The sequence below is a fragment of the Neltuma alba genome, unplaced genomic scaffold (assembly GCF_004799145.2).
Source record: "Neltuma alba isolate B1F8T4 unplaced genomic scaffold, ASM479914v2 tig00011640_pilon, whole genome shotgun sequence".
In the NCBI taxonomy this organism is placed as follows: Eukaryota; Viridiplantae; Streptophyta; class Magnoliopsida; order Fabales; family Fabaceae; genus Neltuma; species Neltuma alba.
In genome coordinates, this window is record NW_021636288.1 from 169877 (window position 1) to 192775 (window position 22899).

A 22899-nucleotide genomic window follows, 5' to 3' on the forward strand; every position below is an offset into this window, starting at 1 on the left:
ATCACTCTAAATATAGAAGAAAATGTAAATAAACTCAGAGGGATAAAGAATTAGAAACTCAGGGAGGGAGAGAAGGGAACTACAAAAGGAAGAAACAAAAGATGGGGGAAAGCTTCACATAATTCGTCACTGCCTCCATTGAGCCCAATTATAACATCTTCAGGCCCATCTCATAGTTGAAGTCCACACTATCACGAAAGCCCATTATCTCAAAACACTCGTCTTCCTCGGCCCAACCTCCCACACCTCAAGGGCGAGCTCCCTCTGTCCTGTCCTCCTCCAACGCTTCGTCGCGGCTTAATGCTAACGCTCCCGCATCTAACATCTCTGACCTCCGTTCCCAGTGAAGCTCGAGCTGCTAGTTCACTCCCTTCTCTTTGCAGTCACGCCCTTCTCAAGCTCTCCTCTTGTTGCAGACTTGGAGTTCGGCCCTTCCCCAATTGTTTTTCGCCATGGTATTTGGATATGCCCTTCTCTGTCTCTAAGGTAAAACATGTCAATATCGTTTTATGCTTCTCTTCTCGACGCTCGCCCCTCCACAAAGCAGTTGCAGAATCTTAAACTAATTCACGCGCGCACTATTGTTTTAGGCATATCTAGCCATGATTTTATTCGCATCAAACTTGTGTCTTCCTATGCTTCTTGTGCCCAATTGCAGGAAGCCAGTCTCCTCTTCTCCTTCACCAATCGCCGGCCCACTTTCCTCTTTAACTCCCTTATCAGAGCCTATTCATCTCTCAATTTATTCTCCGAGTCCCTTTCGATCTTCCGCCAAATGCTGCTTGACCTGAAGCCATTTGATTGCCGTACCTTACCTGCGGTCCTTAAATCATGTGCAGGTTTGTCGGCCCTACCGCTTGGTCGGCAAGTCCACGGAGCTGTTGTTGTCAATGGGCTTGCCTCAGATTTGGGCAATTCAACCGCATTAATAACCATGTATGCTAAGTGTGGTGATTTAGTTGAAGCACGTAAGGTGTTTGATAGAATGCACCAAAGGAATGTAGTGACATGGTCTGCGATCATGTCGGGTTATGGAATGCATGGCAAATTTGATGAAGTATTTGAGTTGTTTGACAGAATGGTCGAAGAAGGAGAGAGGCCAGATGGTATGACTTTTACTGCAGTTTTGACGGCATGTAGTCATGGGGGTTTCATAGATAAGGGAAAGGAATATTTTGAGATGATGGATAGGAGGTTTGGTGTGAAGCCAGGGTTGCAACATTACACATGCATGGTAGACATGTTAGGAAGGAATGGTCAGGTGGAGGAAGCAGGGAACTTGATTTTGAGAATGGAAATTGAGCCTGATGAAGCCGTTTTAAACGCATTGTTGGGGGCATGTACACTTCATGGCAAGGTCGAGGTGGCTGAGAGAGTGGCGAAGAGGTTTTGTGCGAAAGAATTTAATGTAGCATCATCAATCTGACTAGTTTGTATTTGGGTATTTGCTATTAGTGGGAATGCAACTTCGTCCATTGATTGTTTAGAGCCGTGGTGCTTAGCGTCTGTTTGAGGATGAATAAGAAGAGTTGCATTATGGCAACAATACGATTTCACTCGACGATGAAGTATTTGATATTTTGATCCCCGCATTACCAATAAGGCAAGTTATGATACTGACGGTAAAGGATGGGATTGTGAATGTTTTAAGAGGGCTTCTATAAGGATGAATAAGGAGTGTATCTTGTAAACAGTGGAGGTAAAGGATTCTCCACTCTCCTAGCGGTGCCTTTTTAAGCCATACTGAAAAGAGTATAGTGTCAAATATCTGATGAAGCTGAAATCACTTTAGAATCAACTACATGAACACCAAACAAATAAAGCTCCATTGATTTAATATCAACAGGTAGATGCATCTTCTGACTGATGTAAACACTCTCATCTTAATCAACAACACTCGTAGTATTCAAACTCTTAACAGAAGCATTACAGACAACGTTTCTTTTTTGGAAGAAGAGAAATGACAGTGAACAAAATTATCAAGCTGGGGACATGAAAGATGACAAAGAGCTTAAACAAATCTGTACATAACACACCACTCACAAATATCAACCTATTTAGGTTCCAATCCCAAATCCTTTCTTGTTTTGCTCACAAACAAATCACCAGACTTGATGATGCCTGGGAACCTTCCAAGCACCGTCATGAAAGGGAACTGTGCAAGCCCCTGTTTCCTTCCAAGTGAAACAATTGCTACAGCAGGCCGTGCCTTGTATTCTCCTAGTTTCTTGTCTTTTCCTTCCCCTATCAATACTCTCAAATTCTTTGCAACCACTTGAGCATGCTCTCCTGCATTCGCCCCTTGTTTAAGTTCCTGCACCGCATAGATTTTTCTTAGTCCGAAGAGTCAGAAAAGGAAACTTAAAGTCCAAAGGATTGAGCCTTAGCCCTTAAATAAAGCAACAAAAATTAGCACATAATTTACCGGAACATCAGTAATATCTCCTATTGCAAAAATGTTGTTCCGGCCCTTGACTCGTAAATTCTGATCAATCTGGATCCTCCCCTCGGAATCCAAGTGACCCTTTAATATAGTTTCTCTGAGCCATGCTGAGCCAAGCGGTTTGCCTGTGCAAAGAAAATGAACATCTGCCTCGATGGTTTCTCCTCCTGAAGTTTGGTATGCATTGTTTGAAACCGAGTCCAAATTGACTGATTGCTCTAGTTTCACTTCAACTTTCTTTGCTTTCAACCACTTTAAGGCCTTCTTGGAAGCCTTATGCCCAATGAATTCCAGCAACCTTGTTCCTTTGTGCACTAGAGTCACCTTCTTCTCGGGAAAATCAACAGCAATCTCTCCGGCAAGTTCCACACCCGTAGGTCCCCCTCCAACTATCAGAATTGAACTTGCAGATTTTATCTTTTCATGTTCTGCCATTGGAAACATCCCTCACAAGTAAATAGTTATTCAAAGGCATAGACTTTCTAAGAATGAAGGCTGAAAATTTACCTGCTCTGTAGTAGTCGAGTCTTTCAGTCCTAGTTTTTGGAAGAGGTTCTTTATGTCCAGTGGCAATAACAAGAAAGTCGTAGGGAATCTGAGAACCATCTTCAGTTAAGACTTCAGTTTCAGTTATATTGACGGCACTGGATGTAACGAGGTTGCCTTTTTTGAAGTAATCTCTATGGTTGACCACTATCCTCTCCCCAAAAGATGGCTCAACCATGGCCCTCAAAGCTGCCCATGGAATCTCAAAATATTCCTTCCTGATATCAATATCACTCAATCAGAAATCTCCATGTATATGCAGGAGGTCATTCATCACCAAAAGAACATCAAGTAATTCTAAGAGCAAACTACTTGGAACATCAAGTCTGAATGATAATAAGTTGGGAATAAACAAGTCAGGTAACAACATGAAGACTATGCTATTATAGTGAAAGTCCAGGAAAGCTAAATCGAATCGAAGTTTTGTGAAGAAAAACTCAGCAGCATAGAGAAAAGAATTGAACTAGTAAATAACAGAGACTATGATTGTGGTATGGATATAAATAAGAGAGCCTACGGATCGATAAGAGTGACATTGGCATGATTTTGAAGAGTTTTAGCAAGGACGGCACCGGCGACACCACCTCCGATGATGACAACTTTCTTCTCCATTTGTCGTGGATGCTTTGTTTTATGTGGTTGAATTTTGCTGTGCTGATGGATTCGTTCACAGACGGGAAATAAGGCAACATAAATAGAGTACGAGGCGCTTGCATCATTGCGTGTCCAAGAAAGCCACTATATTTCAAAATAATGAATACCAACACAAACAACATATTTGAATATGCAGAGTCAAGAGGGCAACGTTTTTGCATTACTGCGTCCTTCCCGCGTAACAGCCTACGTACGTTAGCTTGCTACTTCAATCCCTTAATATTATTTATTATTAAAGTGGAAATATTTAAAACAAACAAATAAATAAAAATCCTGAGATAGTTCTGAGCATGTTTCCCTTACAACTGAAAAATCTCCAGCTGTCAGCCAGCATTGCATCAGCTCTTACTTGAGATTGCAGGTCAACAATCCTTGGCCAGAGCATATTCAAATAAGACGGCCACTTCAAGTTTAAAAAATATGTATAAAAAAAGAGCCACCCAAATGAAGTTTTCTGTTTGATTATATGTTGATAAATGGGATTCCTCTATCTTTTAGTTTTCAAGGATCCTGTTATGTTGTCATGCTGCTCATTTTCTCTTTGAAACCAAGTAGAAATTTTGTTCCAGGCTTGAAGTCTTATTTGTATTAATTAGTTCCTTTGCGTGAAGGAGTTCGTCTAAACATATGTTAAGATTATCCATCCCTCTCATCAGTGCTTTGACTAGTGGCAAAAATTTGACTTTTACTTTCGTTTCTAGAGGAACACTCATCATATCTTCAACTTGTGTTTTGAATATATAATAAATAAAATAAAATGAGCAGGAAAATTATTCTAGATTTCAGACTCCAGAGGGAGGGGTAACGACTCGCCGTCTCGGCCGTCTGGCTAACATGTGGGTGACGAATCATGAGGGCTTCCAGATTCTTCAAGAACCAACAAGCCAGAATCTTAACATCCCTCAAGGTTAGTTCTCAGGTTTCAAGGTTAAACGGCTTCACTTTATTTAAATGTGTACATTAGATTCGTTGGAGTCTGGGTGAAAATATAGAGGTCAAGTGCTTGATCCCTCTATATATTGTCCAATGCAACCGTATCAAGATATTCGATATTATGATCGATAAATAACACTCACGTCGAAATAAAAAGTTTTTTAATTCTCGAAAGGTCACTCTAGGGTTTTGAACCTCTATTTTTTAATTTAATTACGTAACACAGAGTTTTGAACTCAAGCAACCCTATTTAAATAGCCCCCCCCCCCCCAACACACACACACATAAACGAAGAATTAGACTTTGAAAATAGAGTGCATATATATGAAAAGCTAACTCGTTTATCACGTTGGCCCAAACTCGTTCATGTTATTAACAACCTTTTAATCCCTAAGGGAAAGAGCTATCGATTAAGCAACATTTATTTACGCTTATCATATATTGCAGTTCTGTTATTTACAGGATATCATGTTTGCCATTAAATAAGGGAGAAAATCCATACATTATTCCTTGGTTCCATTATGAGTTTTCTGTAAACATTTTTTCAACATTAAAAATGAAAAATATGTATGTACTACCTCCGGTTCTAATTATAAGAGTCAGTTGACTAATTTGAAAAGATTAAGAAAGTAAGTTGAGTTAGTTATTTATCCTAAATAAGTGTTGTTTTTCTTAAAATATCCTTGCTAATCAAATGTATTGACTAGAACTATCATTGTTAGAAGAGCTACTTTGAAAAAAAAATGTATAAATATGAGACAAAATGGATTAAAGTCCTATATTTAAGATCAAAATAAAAATCAAATAGGGTCTTATATTAAGGACCGGAGGTAGTATTTGACTCAAATCTCAATTATCTCACTGCAGAACTTTAATTCATATATTTATTTTTTAATTAATTCATTTCCTAACTTTGAAAGCCGAGATATAATATCGAATTATTTTTAAAATATAAGAAAATTAAGCCAAATACGGATATCAATACTTAAATGAGGCTTATAATAAGAGGGGTCCAATTAGCATGTATCTAAAAATCAATCAAATTTAACAATGGAAAAAGTGAATGCTCCAATAACTCAATAACAAAGACTGCATGGCCACTTCTGACTCACAATTAATCTCAAGCCAAGCCAGCAGTCCACTTATCAGCATCGAACTGATTCTATCATAGAAGCAGAGACATTCCTTTCCTTTAATCAAGAACATAATAAAAAAGGAAAAGAAGGACAGATAATGCACAGTAAGCATGCGATGGAAGAGTGAGATCATTTTTATAGACAGCGTTGCCCATTATATTTACTCAAGTTTGCGTGACATCAGGTTGGAGTCCCAAACGCTTCCTTGTTTTGCCAACAAACAAATCTCCAGACTTTATCAAGCCAGGAACTCTTCCACTGATTGTCAAGAATGGAAGCTGTGCCACCGCGTCTTTCCTCCCAAGTGATACGATTGCCAGTGCAGAATGTGGCTTGTAAGTTTTCATCTTATTTTCATTACCTCCCTCCATCAACAGCATCAAGTTATTTACAACAGTATCAGCCTGCTTTTGTGCCAGAAACCCCTGTTTGATTTCCTGTTTTGCAGATTCCCATCAAAGAATTTCTATTCAGGTTAACTTGCAAGAAAACTTAAAATGCCACATATTCAAACATGCAGTAGACGGTCCAGGTAATACAATGACAGAAATGAGTAGGAGATCATGCACGCATATCCGCGAAACATCTGAGTATTTAGACTCGTGGATTTTAGACACTTATTTCTTCGTCAACTAAGTCACTGCAAAAACCTGAAACCAAACCATGAAATAAAGATACAGACAGGCAGTGAAGCCTCCGGTCAATAGCTCCAGCAAAAGATGGGATCGTGATGCGATGGCGTGCAAATACCATAAAATAGAATTGGAGGCTCCGCGTTCATGAACATATATTCTCATCACTAAGAGGTTAGGCTATAATTCTGCTCCAAATTTAGGCGATAGAGGACAGTCTGCAAAGCTAGTTCAATACCATCAAACAAGATGTAATTTATGCATGACAAAACTCGAAAGAAAGAGCAAGGACACACAGAGAGCAGAGAGCCAAATTGAAAATTAAATTCAGTGATAAAAACGAATAACTCTTAACACTGAGAATTTAGCGGTGACTTTTTAACACGAACCGACTACCGAAAAGGTTCAGCGTATGAGAATTCAGCAGGATGCATTAACAACCCTCTCCTAGTTAAATTTTTAAATGAAAGTAGTTTCCTATAATACACATTTTGGACGTCATATGAATTTCACATAGGAGATTTTTAACTTTCATCAAAAGCACCATGAGTAACTAATATTTTGTTAAAAGATTACAACTTCGCAGCATTAAGTACTTACTGGAATATCTGTAACATCTCCAATTGCAAAGATATTTTTCCGACCCCTGACTCTCAAATGTTCATCTACCCTGATCCTTCCATGAGCATCCAAGTCATTCTTCAACACAGTTTCCTTAAGCCATGCTGTACCAAGTGGCTTTGCTGTGCAAACAAAATGACAGTCTGCCTCAATGATCTCTCCAAGTGAAGTTTCATATGTCTTGTTTCCATCTTCAACGGAATTCAAGTCGACTATTTGCTCTAGCTTCACTTCAACACCCTTTGATCCAAACCATTTTAGAGTCTTATCGGCAGCTTTTGGCCCAATGAATTCCATCAGCCTGGATCCTTTGTGCACTAAAGTAACCTTTTTATCTGGAAAATCAACAGCAATCTCTCCAGCCAGTTCAACACCAGTCGGACCACCTCCAATAATCAGAATGGAATTTGCAGATTTTATCTTCTGATTTTCTGCCAGCAGAAAGAAACTTTGATGACTTGTGCTCTGATCAGGTCAATGCATTACATGGCTGAATCTATTATATAAAACATTCACACAGCATAATGCAATGATCCAAGCCAGACATTATCAACGCATCATAAACGGTGACAAAAAATAATCCCAGATAGTGATTGATCTGTGTTCTAAAATATCTTCCATGGCTGTACAACAGCACCATCATTCAATGGCAATAAACTTTTCTCATAAAAAACTATATAATGCTGCCGAGTGTTTATGTTGGAACAGATTATTGCCTACGCATTTGCAAACGTTTCAATTTACAGATTTCTTTGTCCCCCCTCTAGTTAAGTTAGATTTAAATTTTACCTGATACGTACTGATCAAGCCTGTCTTTCCTACTTTTCGCGACAGGATCTTTATGGCCTGTGGCAATAACAAGGTAGTCATAGGGAATCTGACGGCTATCAGCGGTCAATACTTCAGTTTCTGTAATACCGGCAGCGCTGGATGTAACAATGTCGCCGTTGGAGAAGTAATCTCTATGGTTGATCAGAGACCTCTCTGCAAAGGATGGTTCAACCATTGCCCTCAAGCTTGCCCATGGTATCTCAAAATATTCCTTCCTGAATTAAAATGTATCCAACCAGCTTAATGAAAATGACAACCATTTTGAGAGAAAGTTCCATGAAAATGTTTATGCATCACCTGATCATAAGTAGGATATGAAATGACACAAATTCCTACCCAAGATACAAGATTTCCAAAAACTATTTAACGAAACTAAGTCAGGGTAGAACATGGGTTTCAAAGCCAAACACGCCTTCAAAGAAACTTTCAATGCGTATAAAATTAAGTCAAGTCCCTCATCATAAAATTTATGAGGATAGAGTTAACCAGAATATACTAAAATAACACATCAAAGTTCCACACTTCGGAAATTGTGGGTAAAAAGATCATGGCTTGAAGTATTAGAAGCAGAAAAGAAGAAATACAGAGGTGGCAAAGAAGTAAAAGAAGAGCATACGGATCAATGAGAGTTAGATGAGCATTGAACTGTAGAGATTTAGCTACGACGGATCCGGCTATACCGCCTCCAACAACCACCACTCTCTTTCCGTCTCTCTTGTCCATCTTATTAAGTTCAGGAAGACTTCGATTATCCGATGATGATTTCCATGGCACGGAATCAGATAAAGAGAGCAGAGAGAAGTTATTTCGCGTTCCAGGGAAAAAGCATAATCGATTAGAGAATTGCCATCTGGAGACGTCCAATTGCCAAGGGCCCCAGACAGAAAATCAAAAAGAACAAAGACCACGCAGAGGGGAAATATGGGCCTGGAGACTGCCCATTTGTTGTGGTTCTTAGGCAATGGGCCCAGGTTGCCCCATTATCGAGTATCGGGTGAAGCCTAACGGAATGGGCTAAGGGAAACGATGAAGTAAACAAGTATTATCCAGCAAATCTTTCATTCTAGGCCATTATAAGACGTCGTCATTATTATTCATTTGATAAGAGATGATGACAAGGAGGTGTTTTGTAATATAAAAAAATATTTTTCAAAAATACTTTTTTATAAAACGAGCTCTATATATTTACTTTACATATTATAAAAGTACTTTTAAAATTATAATTTGGATTTCATCCAAACACATCTAAAATGTGGATAGAAAATTCTGTGTTCAATGACATGAAAGATAAAAGCTGCACCTTTCGCTATTCGTTAACCACAGATTAACTAAACATGTTAACTTCAAAAAATTAATCAATAAGGGCTGTGCAAACATACAAATATGAATATAAAATTAATATAAATAGTTATTCTTCGTTAAATCTGTTTTGGTTTTATCTAGATAATCGTATTTCATAATTACAAGTACTCATTTTAAAAGGTTCTATATACAAATTTTGGCTCCATGTACCAGTGGGACACGTTCTAGTTGACTTAGAAAGTCTTTTAACGTTGGTTTTTGAGAACCTCCCCCTGTCTGTGGTCCACAAGTGTCTCCATCTCCTACCGAACGGGATGGTAGCATTATTCAAATTGGTAACTTCAGTTGATCAGCAAAGAAATAGAATATAAAATTACGGTAAGTCTTTTTTTATGATAAAATATAATTAATGCAGTTTATTTTCATAAAGTGCACTGCACAGGCACAGGCCCAATGCCAAAAAAGAGTTATCTTTATTTAGCTTTCCTTCCACTTCTCCCTATTTACTATTTTTATCATTAGATTAATATCCAATAGTTGATATTTAATATATTATAATAATATATATAAATAATTGTAACCTATATATAAGTCAATATTATGATATTATTATAATCAGACCGCACAGGATAAAAAACAAATGAATTATAAAATATTTTAATAAAAATCTATAGAAGTAATGTATGCATATTAATTTCTAATTGTTTATATATATATATATTTGTCATTTAATTAATATTATAATAATACTGTTATAATATATTAAATCTCAGCCATTGGGTGTTAATCTAATGATAAAAATAATAAATAGAGAGGAAGTGGAGAGAAAATCAAACGAAGATATTCCTGTCCGAGTCCGACGGATATTATGAATCTATGGAATGTGAAGCTATATTTGATATCACACGAGTAAAAGCAAATGGTCCACGAGTAGCGGAGGAAATTTTAATTCAAAAATCAGGCTTAAATTTTTAAGTCGTTTTACTTTACTATATTAAGTATCAAGTCCAATTTGTTTTTCTAAAGTAGGAACATCACGTCAATTCCATTTCAAACATCCTAACATGAGGTGCCTGCATGATGTAGGATGCGAAGACTAAACAACAAGAACAATGATAATTGCAAATTGCTTTGGCTTATCAGTTACACAACTAAACATCGACCACCTAAGATGAGATATATGATTATACCACCTAAAACCTCACTTGTAGACTACAAATGGGATGATGAAGAGTGTTTTCGTTCAACAGCTAGTTCGATTATAACTTTGCTCTCGCTTCAAGTGCATTAAACATCAACACCGCATCTTTCCGGGCCACTGATGTGGCCACCGGCGAGCCTGATGTAAGCGGGACAGTTGACGTGGAGGTGGTACGTTCCAGACACCCACGAACCTACCTTCCATTTAACTTCTCCTTCGACCACCACCTTGAGCATCACCGCCCCAGTATTCAGCTCCTCCCGCACAGCGTCCAGCGCGTATGGCGGAAGCGGCACGGCGTTTCCGTACAAGTAGGGCGACCAGACGGTAATATCGTGATGGTCTTGGTATGAGGGGGGGATGACCACGGCCCTCGAGACCTGTTGGCCACGGTAGGAGACGTAGACATCGAGGGAGCGATAGAAAATGCCGATTCCGTCATTGGGGTTGTGAGCAGACAAAGTGGCCTGCATGGTGAGGTTGAGGGTGGGAGGAGGTAGCTCGGGGGGCGAGGGTGGGAGGTTGAAGGCATAAAGGACGGCGTCCTGGAGGGTGAAACGGGGTTTGGTGGGTCTCAAAATGATCAATATCACGATGATGGTGAGGAGAACGAGGCCGACAAATGCCAGGATGCCGAGGAGTATGCGGCGGATGAGCCGGCGGCGTTCATAGTCGTGGTAGCAGCGGTGCTTCCACATGATGTTTTGTGATTGAGTGGAGGATGATGATCGTTCACTTCAGGCCGACGAGTGTGTGGGATTTATAGCTCTATCTAAACTGTTTGGGGTGCGGCCTGTTCCGAGCCTGATTGGCTTTTTAAAAGTCATCATCATGTGTAAAACACCTTCCACGGAGTCTACGAAGACTTGGACTAATCAATATTCAATAGTATAATATCAATGATAAAGACAAATAACAACTTGCTTTGCAAAAGAAAGGAGAGGTCTGCTTGACTAATTCATCCAAACGGAAATAAGTAAGTTCAGACGGAAGATAATGGCTAGGATTATAGGTTGAGACTTGAGGCCACTTTTGTAGAGATCAGACAAGCTTTTTTCTGGAACTACTCTAAAATTCCGAACTATGTAGATGCCTGCGGTCTTAGAGACTTGGGTGTGCTTGGGGATACTCAATTAATTTTCTGCACGTCATTTTAATTTGCTTGATTTTGGGGTTAAATGCCTCCAAACACGCTCATGTCATCATATGGGGTCGGAGTTGTTTGGTGTGTACGTATTTATGAATTGTCAAGTCAACTCAAAATCATATTCTTATTAAAGTGATATTATAGAAGTAACTTTATATTAAAGATTATAAAATTTAAGCTCGCGTTTGTTTCCAACCTAAAAGCTAATAAGTAGTTAGATATTAGAGACTAAAGGGATTTTTTTTTTCTTGACCTATAATGAGATGGAAATTTTAACGCGTCATATAAACTGTAATGGTAGTGATGCTATATTTGATACGCTTGGAAGTGGATTCATCATAAGGAATATCTAATGTATATTTCAAAGTAGCATGTTATCTCTTTATGGGAGGAAGGCTCTTGTCTTCAGCTTTTCCGAAAAAGGAAGAGGATTTCTGGATGGAAAGGGCTGCCTTTTCTGGGAAACAATTTTATTGTTAGTACTTTGCGAACATTAACCATTTCGCCTTTAATTATACAACGACATCATCCTTACGAATTAAAGTGTGTCCATCGCTGTATTTATCTTCGCGAGGTGTGGTCACCAGAGGGTTATCCCAAGACACGGCATTTCGATTTCGTGGTTCACCGTCTTCCACTGTTATTTTCGTTTTCATGGCCCACCGGATCTTGGATACTTATGTCTTCGTCAACTAAGTCATTGCAAAGACCTAAAACCAAACCATGAAATAAACATACAGACTGGCAGTGAAGCCTCCGGTCAATAGCTGCAGTAAAAGATGGGATCACGATGCAGTGGCGTGCAAATACCTCAAAATCAGAATTGGAGTATACATTTATTTTCATCACTAATAGGTAAGGTTATAATTCTGCTCCAATACCATCACACAAGATGTAATTTATGCATGACCAAAAATGAAGGAAAGAGCAAGGACACAGAAAGCAGATAACCAAACTGAAAATTAAATTCAGTGATAAAAATGAATAACTCCGAGAATTTAATGGTGACTGTTTAACACGTACCGACTACTGACAAGGTTCAGCATATGAGAAGTCAGCTGGATGCATTAAGTAACAACCCTCTCCTAATTAAATTTTTAAATGAAAGTAGCTTCCTAGAATGCATATTTTGGACATCATGTGAATAGATTTTCATATACTCCTCTCGTCCTTAATATAAGACCTAATTGTTAAGTTAATTTTAATCATAAATATAAGAAATATTTCTCATATTGATCAAATTTTCCTGAATCATCCCTATAGACACTCTCTCAACCATAATCAAGTAAAAGAAGAAGAAGGATATTAAGAAAAATAATTATAGTGTTTTAGAAAAAAAACATTTTATATTTCTTATAATTAATTAACTTATTTAACTTTCTTAATCTAATCAAATTAGTTAAATATGTCTTATATTAAGAACGGAAGCAGTATAATAAATTCAATGCATAGTTTCCTGCCTAAAAGTATTAGTGCTGAATTTCCCACAGACGACTTTTCACTTTCATCAAAAGCACCCTGAGTAATAACTTCATTATTTTGTTAAAAGATTACAACTTCGCAGCAATAATAAGTACTTACTGGAATATCTGTAATGTCTCCAATTGCAAAGATATTTTTCCGGCCCCTGACTCTCAAATGTTCATCTACCCTGATCCTTCCATGAGCATCCAAGTCATTCTTCAACACAGTTCCCCTAAGCCATGCTGTACCAACTGGCTTTGCTGTGCAAACAAAATCACAGTCTGCCTCAATTATCTCTCCATGTGAAGTTTGATATGTCTTGTTTCCATCTGCAACGGAATTCAAGTCGACTATTTGCTCTAGCTTCACTTCAACCCCCTTTGATCCAAACCATTTTAGAGTCTTATCGGCAGCTTTTGGCCCAATGAATTCCATCAGCCTGGATCCCTTGTGCACTAAAGTAACCTTTTTATCTGGAAAATCAATAGCAGTCTCTCCAGCCAGTTCAACACCAGCGGGACCACCTCCAATAATCAGAATGGAATTTGCAGGTTTTATCTTCTGATTTTCTGCCAGTATAAAGAAAATTGATGACTTGTGCTCTGATCAGATCAATGCATTACATGGCTGAATCTATTATATGAAACATTCACACAGCAAAATGCCATAATCCACGCTAGACGATATCAGCGCATCATAAACGGTGACAAAAACTGATTCCAGATAGTGATTGATCTGTGTTCTAAAATATCTTCCATGGCTGTACAACAGCACCATGATTCAATGGCAATAAACTTTTCTCATAAAAAACTATATAATGCTACCAAGTGTTTGTATTGGAACAGATTATTGCCTCCGCAGTTGCAGACGTTTCAATTTACAGATTTCTTTGTCCCCCCTCTAGTTAAGTTAAATTTAAAATTTACCTGATACGTACTGATCAAGCCTGTCTTTCCTACTTTTCGCAACAGGATCTTTATGGTCTGTGGCAATAACAAGGTAGTCATGGGGAAGCTAACGGCGATCAGCGGTCAATACTTCAGTTTCTGTAAAATGACAACCATGTTGAGAGAGAGTTCCGTGAAAGGGTTTATGCATCACTTGATCATAAGTAGGATATGAAATGACACAAATTCCTACCCAAGATACAAGATTTCCAAAAACTATTTGACGAAACTAAGTCAGAGTAGAACATGGGTTTCAAAGCCAAACACGCCCTCTAAGAAACGTTCAATGAGCAAAAAATTTAGTTAAGTTCCTCACCATAAAAATTTATGAGGATGGACTTAACCAGAATATACTAAAATAACACATCGAAGTTCTAGACTTTGGAAATTGTGGGTGTAAAAAGATTATGGCTTGAAGTATTAGAAGCAGAAAAGAAGAAATACAGAGGTGGCAAAGAAGTAAAAGGAGAGCATACGGATCAAAGAGAGTTGGATGAGCATTGAACTGTAGAGATTTAGCTACGACGGATCCGGCGGCACCACCTCCAACAACCACCACTCTCTTTCCGTCTTTATTGTCCTTCTTGGTAAGTTCAGGAAGACTTCGATTACCCGATGATGATTTCTCTGACACGAAATCAGACTGAAGCAGAGCGAAGTTACTCCGCGTTCCACAGTATGCGAGCCTGTTTGGTTGGGCGCTTTTGAACACAGTAAATAGCCTGTTGTGACCACAAGGCTGGTTGAAAAGTTTGGACCTTTGAATGTGTTTTTAGCCCATCTTAACTATGGACCAAAAATGAAATTGAAACGCACGCTCTAATGAGCTAATTGGAGGGGTTTTTTTAGCTTTATCGTGCTCATGGTTGGTAAAAGTATTGTTGAAATAATTATTATTATGTCAGATAATAATTTTTCTCTCTGTTTTTTCATTATTCTCTCTCATTCTCTCAATTTTGAAAGCCTTTCACGCTCGTTCACTTCTCCTCTGATCAAAAACAGAACGTTACAACCTCTACCATTACGTCTTTGCAGTAAGCTCTGTTAAATGCTAGGTCATATCATTGTCTCCTTGATCTCTACTCCTTTACTCTTCCCTTGTCCGATCTACCATCGTTGTCGCGAAGTGATGTCCACGGCCATCTGACATATGCATGTGAGTTGTGCTTGCATATCTTGATTGAGTATCGTTATACACTATCGGATCTACCTCTCTGAGTCTTCATTGTGGACGATCTGCTATAGGTTTGTTCAAATTTCAAAATGTTTGGTTCTTCCATTGGAGTGCCTCAAGTGTTGATACGATCTGACTCTTCCTTCCATGTGGAGTTGTTTGTGTTGTTCATTTGTGTATTTGATTTATTTGTTGAATGCTCTTGTTCCTCTGTTCTTGGTATTCTTCTCTAGCATAGTTCCAACATCTCTGATATTGGGGTTATTATTGATTCGTTGTTGTTGATTCTTAAAAACCCATTTTGTTGGCTGTGTCTTGGTTCTTCCTTGTATCATGCTCTTCTTTAAAGATGGGTTTTGATTTTTGATGAAAGGGGAGTAGAAAGTGGGACTAAAAAAAAAAGCTTTCCCGTCATCATTTTTTTCAATTGTTTATCTTATTGACTTTGCTATTTTTGTTGTTTCCCAAACGGGAGAAGAATGGAAAGTAATTAATTTTTTAACCTTAGATTACAAGAAGAAATGCTTTGCTGTAATGACGTTAATATTGTTTAACTTAATATGATTGTTAGTCCTCTTGACTTGTCAAAAATAAAATTACTAGCAGTCTAGCACGGCTTTTGTTAGGAAAGACAACTTCTTGAACTATCACTACACAACTATTACTGAATGTTCATCCATTAGCTATGGTCCGTGAATTTTGGTTACACCAATGATTTCAAATTTGTCTTTCGGCTTCTTGATTAGCTTGAATAAACTCATTATTGCAAAGCCCAATTTTGTTTTTTAGTTTCATTACCTTCGGTTTCATCAAATTAATTACTAAGCAGCTTATGGGATGCTAATACTGATATAACAACATTTCAACTAGAAGATAACTATTTCTACATTATATAATTGGCATGACAACATTTCAACAAGAAGATAACTATTTCTACGTTATACTACCTCCAATCTTTAATATAAGATCTTGTTTGACTTTTATTTTGATCTTAAATATAAGACCCCAATCTAGTTTGTCTCTCATGTTTGTACATTTTTTTTCTAAAGTAGCCCTTCTAACAATGATATTTCTAGGCAATACACTTGATTAGCAATAATGTTTTAGGAAAGACAACACCTATTTAGGATAAATAACTAACTCAACTTACTTCTTTAATATCCTCAAATTAGTCAACTGGTTCTTATAATTAGGACCGGAGGTAGTATAATCCAATACCATTTACTAGTTAAATTATACGCTAGTCACACGTAGGTCAACTTCCACATATTCTTCTTGAATTGTCATCACCCTGGGGCTCCTACGCTTCTCCCCCCCCCCCCCTCATTTTTTCAGTATATTAAGCTTGTTTTCTTTCATTTTTGTTATGGGTTCTCATGCTTAATCGGTTCTGATTTTGATATGCTCTTTTAATCTTTTAATTTGTCGATGTTATGAATATAATGCCCTCTACGGGTGTAATTTTGACATCATGAACTAAATGCCATTAATTTCTATTAAAAATTAGAGTAAAATACTCTGATTACCCTTCTAGTTTGCATCAATTACACAGACTTTCCTTTTATTTTAAAAACATACAACTTGATCTAATTAGTTAACACCGTTAGAAATATTTTAAAAATATTATTTTTAACTAAAATTTATTGATTATTTTACTCCTCATTCTAATAAATTCCTAAATTATTCTTTTACAATTATATCAATCTCATTAAATTAAAAAGACAAACATAAAAGATTTGATTAAAAATTTAACAAATTTTATGATTTAAAGTAAAATATGAAAATTATAAAATCTTATGGTTTAGATCAAAATTAATAAATGTTATACCATATTAGAAATTCTAAAGATAATTATCTTTTGATTTTATAAAAACATTTTTTTGGAAAATATAAATGTCTAAATAATTATTTATTTAAAAAGGGGCATTTTGGTCAAAAAATAATTTAAAGTCAAACTTAATGGTTAATTAACAGTTTGGGTAGATGGAAATAAAATTTTAAATATAGGAGGAAAGTTTGTGCAACATATGTTTTAACTGTAAAGAAAGTTTATATATGTTTTCAAAATCAAAAGAAGGTTTCTGTAACTGAAATAAAATAGAATGGTAATCAGTATATTTTACTCTAAAAATTATGTTTCACTTTATATTTATAATAATTTTTTATGATATCTCTAATGTTTTAAAATATATTTGAGATATTAAATTTTACTTCTTCATATTAAAATAATTTTAATTCATTTATCTATCATTTTTTATTATTTAATAAAACTCATATCCATTTTGATTATTTTACAAATTAAACTTACTTTTGTTCAATCACAATCCAAATAACATTTTATCTAATTTAAATTTTACAAACTAGTTTTTATAAATCTAATTTAAAAATAATTTATATTACTTAATTTAACTTTTGCCAAATTTATATCAAAAATGTTTTTTTTCCTAGCGTCAATTTAAACGGACTCGTAATGGGCTAAAGAATTGCCACCTGGAGACGTCCAAATGCCAAGGGTCCCAGACAGAAAATCCAGAAGGACAAAGACGGCGCAGATAGGGAAATATGGGCCTGGAGTCGGCCCAATTGTCGTGGTTCTTAGGTAATGGGCCTAGTTCGGCCCATTTTCTAATATTGGGTGAAGCATAAAGGAATGGGCTAAGGGAAATGATGAATGAAATAAATATTTTTTTTGGGCCAACGATGAAATAAATACTTACCTAATATTAAAATTTATTTGATTTTTATTTTTATTTTAAATATAAAATCTCAATCTATTTTATATTTTATATTTATATATTTTTTAAGTTATTCTTTATAATAATGATATTCTGGCCAACATACTTGATCAACAAGAATATATTAGGAAAAAAATAATACTTATTGATTATAAATGACTAACTTAATTGATTTTCTCAATCTATTTAAATTAATTAACTAGTTTTTATATTAAGGACAGGAGGTAATATTACCCAGTAAATCTTTCATTCTAAATTATGATAAGAGGCCGTCATTATTATTTGATAAGTGATAATGACATCTAATAAATGTTGATAGATACTCATCATTCCGTGTTCACCTGACTTATGCCAAGAGAGACTACAAAGACGGGAAAGATAAAGGCAGGGCTGCCCCTTTCGTTATTCATGAGCCACAAATTAAATAAATATGCCAACTTCAGAAATAAATTAATAAGGGCTGTGCAAGCATACACATATGAATATAAAAAGTTATTCTTCGTTACATCTGCCTTTGCTTTATTTAGATATTTCATAATTACGAGGACTCATTTTAAAAAAATAAATTCAGTCTTTTTTTCTTGGCCAATAAAATGAATTCAGTCTTACAGTCAAGGTTAATTAATAATTATACTACATATCAACTTTAAACGAATCAATTTCAATATAAAATATCTTAGGAAAAAAATCAACATAAAAATGTTTTAAAACAGTGCTATATACAAATTTTGGATCCATATGCCAGTGGGACACACTCTAGTTGACTAAGAGTCTTAGAAAGTCTTTCAACGTTGGTTTTTGAAGACTTCTACTTGTCTGTGGTCCACAACTGTCTCCATCTCCTACCTAGCAGGATAATACTACAATTCAATTATTATATCACGTGCATAATAAATTGTCTTATGTTTGGAACCAAACAAATACAAAATTACAAACTCGATCCAGATACTCTCACGGGAATTCACTGACAATCCGAGGTCATGCAAATTCAGATTCAGGAACGCACGTCAATTTTTAGGGCAGATACCTCTACATGTCGTTAGAATCCAGACCAGAAGCTAAGGATAAATCTATCCAATATATTTGGTATCAAACAAGATTAAAAGCAAATGGTCTAAGAGCAGCAGAGGAAATTTTAATTAAAAAATCAGGCTTTAATTTATAAGTCGTTTTACTTTACTATAAGTCTAATTTTTATCTAAAGTGGGACTTCCCACATCAAATCAATTCCGTTTCAACATCCTAACACGAGGTGCATGCATGGTATAGGAAGAAGACTAAACAATAAGAACAATGATAATTGCAAACTGCTTAGGCTTATCAGTTAAACACCTGAACATCGACCGCTTGAGACGAGATATAGGATTATGTATCTCAATTACGTAGGAGAATACAAACCAGATGAATAGGGTTTTCGTTCGACGGTAAATCTCTCTCTCTGTCTCTATATATATATATATATATCATCAACAGCTATTTCAATTATAGCTTCGCTCTGCTCCAGGTGCATTAAACGTCAACACCGCATCTTTGCGGGCCATCGACGAGGCCACCGGGGAGCCTGACATAAGCGGGACAATTGACGTGCATGTGATACGTCCCGGACACCCACGAACCTACCTTCCATTTAATTTCTCCTTCGACCGCCACCTTGAACATCACCTCCCCGGTATTCTGTTCCTCCCGCAGAGCGTCCACCTCGTATGCCGGCAGCGGCACGGCAATGCCGTACAAGTAGGGCGACCAGACGGTGGTATCGTGATGGTCTTGGTATGAGGGGGGGAGGACCAGGGCCCGCGAGACCTGTTGACCGTGGTAGGAGACGTAGACATCGAGGGAGCGATAGAAAATGCCGATTCCGTCATTGGGGTTGTGAGCAGACAAAGTGGCCTGCATGGTGAGGTTGAGGGTGGGACGAGGCAGCTCGGTGGGGGAGGGTGAGATGTTGAAGGCATAAAGGGCGGCGTCCCGGAGAGTGAAACGGGGTTTGGTGGGTCTCAAGATGATCAACATCAAGATGATGATGAGGCCGACAAATGCCAGGATGCCGAGGAGTATGCGGCGGATGAGCCGGCGGCGCTCATAGTCGTGGTAGCAGCGGTGCTTCCACATGATGTCTTGTAGTTCAGTGGAGGATGGTGATGGTTCGCTTCAAGCCTGCGAGTGTGTTGTATTTATGGCTCTATCTAAGCTGTTTAGCGTGTGCTTTGTTCCGAGCCTGATTGGCTTTTAAAAAGTCTTGTGTAAAGTCTACGAAGACCTGGACTAAGTGCACCAATCAATCAATATCCAATAATAGAATATCAATGATAAAGACAAACTAGATTTGCAACGACGGGAGAGGTCTACTTGATTAATTAATCCACATGGAAATAAGAAAGTTCAAATAATGTAAGATAATGGCTCGGATTATAATTTGAGACCTGAGGCCGCTTTTGTAGAGATCAGAGGAGCTTTTATCTGCTTTGTGCTATTAAATCCCCAGCGGAGCAGTCTTAGAGGCTTACGTGTGTTTTGGGACATTAATTCTCCGCACAGTACACTTTGCGTGGTTTGGGGCTGAATGCCCCCAAACACACTCATAGAAATTAAACGGAGTTGTTTGGTGTTATTTAGAAATCGTCAAGTCAACTGAAAATCGTATTCTTATTAAAGTGATATAAAACTAACTTATATTGGAAATTACATATAAAGGCTCATGTTTCCAACCTAAAAGCAAATAAGTAGTTAGATAATAGAGACAGACTAATGGGATTTTTTTTTTCCTGTGACCTATAATGAGATGGAAATTTTAACGTGTCATGTAAACTGTAATGGCGATGAGGCTGCATTTGATACGCTTGGAAGTGGATTCATCAAAAGGAATATCTGATCTATATTTCAAAGTAGCATGTTGTCTCTCTTTGCGGGAGGAAGGCTTGTCTTCAGCTTTTCCGAAGAAGGAAGGTCTGCCTTTTCTGGCAAACAATACAATTTGAATGTTGTTATTTTGATAAACATTAGCCATTTTCTCTTCAATTATGCCACGGCATCATTCTAACGAAGTGCTTTCTGCGTACTCATCATCCGCAACGTGTTTGACATTTCGGTTTCCTGGTCCCTTATTGTCGTCTCGTGTTATTTTCGTTTTCAATAACTCGTAAACAGGACGCTCTACTGACATTTCATGTTGCCCGTGTTGAACTACAGTTGGCAATTGAACTAAGGCCTGTTTGGGGTGGACTACGCCCGTTTTAAGTAAGTTATAAGCAGTTTTTAAATTATTGGCATGTGTTCGATCCTGGAGAGTACCACTTTGTTGTGGTTCCAGTCGTGGCGCTTAGGGAGGCATCCTAACTTCTAGGTGTCTAGATAAACTGAGGGTAATTGAGGCTCGCCTTGCCTAATATTGGTATGACCTAGAAAGAAGGAAGATTTCGCCCTACACTTGATCGTAAGTGAACTAACCTCTTTCCAAAAATTCTTGTACAAAAAAAATTATTATTTATGAAATATAACATAAATATGTGGAAATTTTTTTTTATTCCAGCTTATGTAAAATGTGTTTATAGATGTTTTCACGGATGTATATTAAAAATCTCTCTCCATTTGTCGTCTTTCTTCCCCACTTCCTCGGCCATCTTTTGTTAGCTCCTGCTTTGCCACCGCCGGGCAACTCCTCCCTAAACAAACCGTTAGCATCATATCACTCTATCTTTTTTGTTTCTTCCTCTGTTTTTATGGGTCACATTAGAAGTTATTCTCAGAATTACTAAAAAAATGAATGAATGAAAGAGAAGGAATTACATATAGGGACAAGGCGAGCAGAGGAGGGGAGGGTGAAGCCTGCAATTTTGGTCGTGTCGGCACAATTGTGAGCGAGGTCCTTTGTGATGAGGGTGAAGGGAGCAAATGAGCCTGGGTGCGAAGAGTGATTTTGTGCAGGGAGAAGAAGAACAGGTTAGTAATTTTGTGCCAGGGCAAGAAGAGGATCGGAAAAATGTGTTGGGAGTGGCTACCGTGGAGGAGGGAGAGAGAGTTTGAGGAAAAAGACTAATGAGGAGTGAGGAGAGAGTGAAAAAATGGAACCGCCTCAAAAAGTAAATGGACATTTGGACCACGTAATGACTGCGAGAAAATTGCACTGCTTTTTTAAAGTTTGTATATGCTTTTGCACCGCTCAAAACTTTATGGCGTAAGATATTATTACTCCAAAACTTTATTATTAAAATTACATTTTAATCCTTTGTATTGAATACAATAAAATTGTTTCCCCCACTTTTTTCCTTCTCATCTTTATTTTCCCCGTATCAAATGCAACAGCTTAAAGAGCAAGTAATGGTTTAGGATACTTTTTTAGGACACGATTTTTTAACACTTATTATTAGATATTTTTTTTATTAATTAGGTATCTTTAAAGGGAGAATGTCAATTGGTTCCTTGCAAAGAAAATCATGGACGACGCTTTAATCCTTTGAGCATTTTACTAGTTTAAAATTGACAAGATGATGTGTTGGCCAGAAAAATTAAGCAAATGATGTACTATTCAGATAGTACATCAAAGCAGAGACAAAGTGTCGGTAGTTCTTTTTTTATTATTTAATTATCAATAAAAAAAATTTCATGTCATTTGTCGATCATTCTATTCAGATTGTATGATCAGAATAGTTTATCAATACAATTAAATAGCTACAAAAACTATGTCAATATCAATTATATGAAACAAGTAAACCAAACAATTTTTTCTTCTTCATCTTATAACCTACTATTTTGGGAGTAATTTTTTCAATCTAGTTTTTTTTCAGAAAAATTATTCTTTTTTTTTTAATTTTCACCTAAAACTTGTTTTGTAAAATAAGCTTATAAAATTGCCATTCTGAGAACAAGAAGAAGGACAAAACAAGCTCAGAACTAATGAATTAAGTTACCCCGTATTCAATGCGAGAGTCAGTACTAAGCAACCGCTCCCCACGACAACAAAGGCAAGTGCCACACAAAGTAACAAAGGAAAAGCAGAAACATGATCTGCCAGTGTGAACCCGCATCTAAAACGAATTCTTTTAAGAAAAAATTACAAAAAAAATCCCACTTAAGAAAACTAAATATAAAAAAACCTATTAAAACCATCAAATTAATATGAAGTCCCAATAAGCC

General features: G+C 37.0%; 4 protein-coding genes across 4 annotated transcripts; 1 reads left to right on the forward strand and 3 right to left on the reverse strand.

The window, feature by feature from the left end:
- The first annotated feature begins 90 nt into the window (after positions 1-90).
- Positions 91-1578, forward strand: LOC114716023 (pentatricopeptide repeat-containing protein At3g46790, chloroplastic-like). Its single transcript, XM_028900951.1, has 2 exons — positions 91-486; positions 659-1578. Exons 1-2 carry the CDS (start codon positions 301-303, stop codon positions 1424-1426), a joined length of 954 nt encoding a protein of 317 aa, XP_028756784.1. The 5' UTR covers positions 91-300; the 3' UTR covers positions 1427-1578.
- A 225-nt stretch (positions 1579-1803) lies between these two features.
- LOC114716022 (apoptosis-inducing factor homolog A) lies at positions 1804-3647 on the reverse strand. The gene is made up of 4 exons (XM_028900950.1): positions 3507-3647; positions 2951-3207; positions 2426-2871; positions 1804-2314 (listed from the first exon to the last, which is right to left on the reverse strand). The coding sequence occupies exons 1-4, from the start codon at positions 3599-3601 to the stop codon at positions 2054-2056; spliced, it is 1059 nt and encodes a 352-aa protein (XP_028756783.1). The 5' UTR covers positions 3602-3647; the 3' UTR covers positions 1804-2053.
- A 1937-nt stretch (positions 3648-5584) lies between these two features.
- LOC114716026 (apoptosis-inducing factor homolog A) lies at positions 5585-8611 on the reverse strand. The gene is made up of 4 exons (XM_028900954.1): positions 8413-8611; positions 7755-8011; positions 6945-7396; positions 5585-6149 (listed from the first exon to the last, which is right to left on the reverse strand). Exons 1-4 carry the CDS (start codon positions 8517-8519, stop codon positions 5877-5879), a joined length of 1089 nt encoding a protein of 362 aa, XP_028756787.1. The 5' UTR covers positions 8520-8611; the 3' UTR covers positions 5585-5876.
- A 1498-nt stretch (positions 8612-10109) lies between these two features.
- On the reverse strand, positions 10110-11052 carry LOC114716025 (NDR1/HIN1-like protein 1). Its single transcript, XM_028900953.1, has one exon. The coding sequence runs from the start codon at positions 10995-10997 to the stop codon at positions 10386-10388; it is 612 nt and encodes a 203-aa protein (XP_028756786.1). The 5' UTR covers positions 10998-11052; the 3' UTR covers positions 10110-10385.
- Between the last annotated feature and the right edge of the window lie 11847 nt (positions 11053-22899).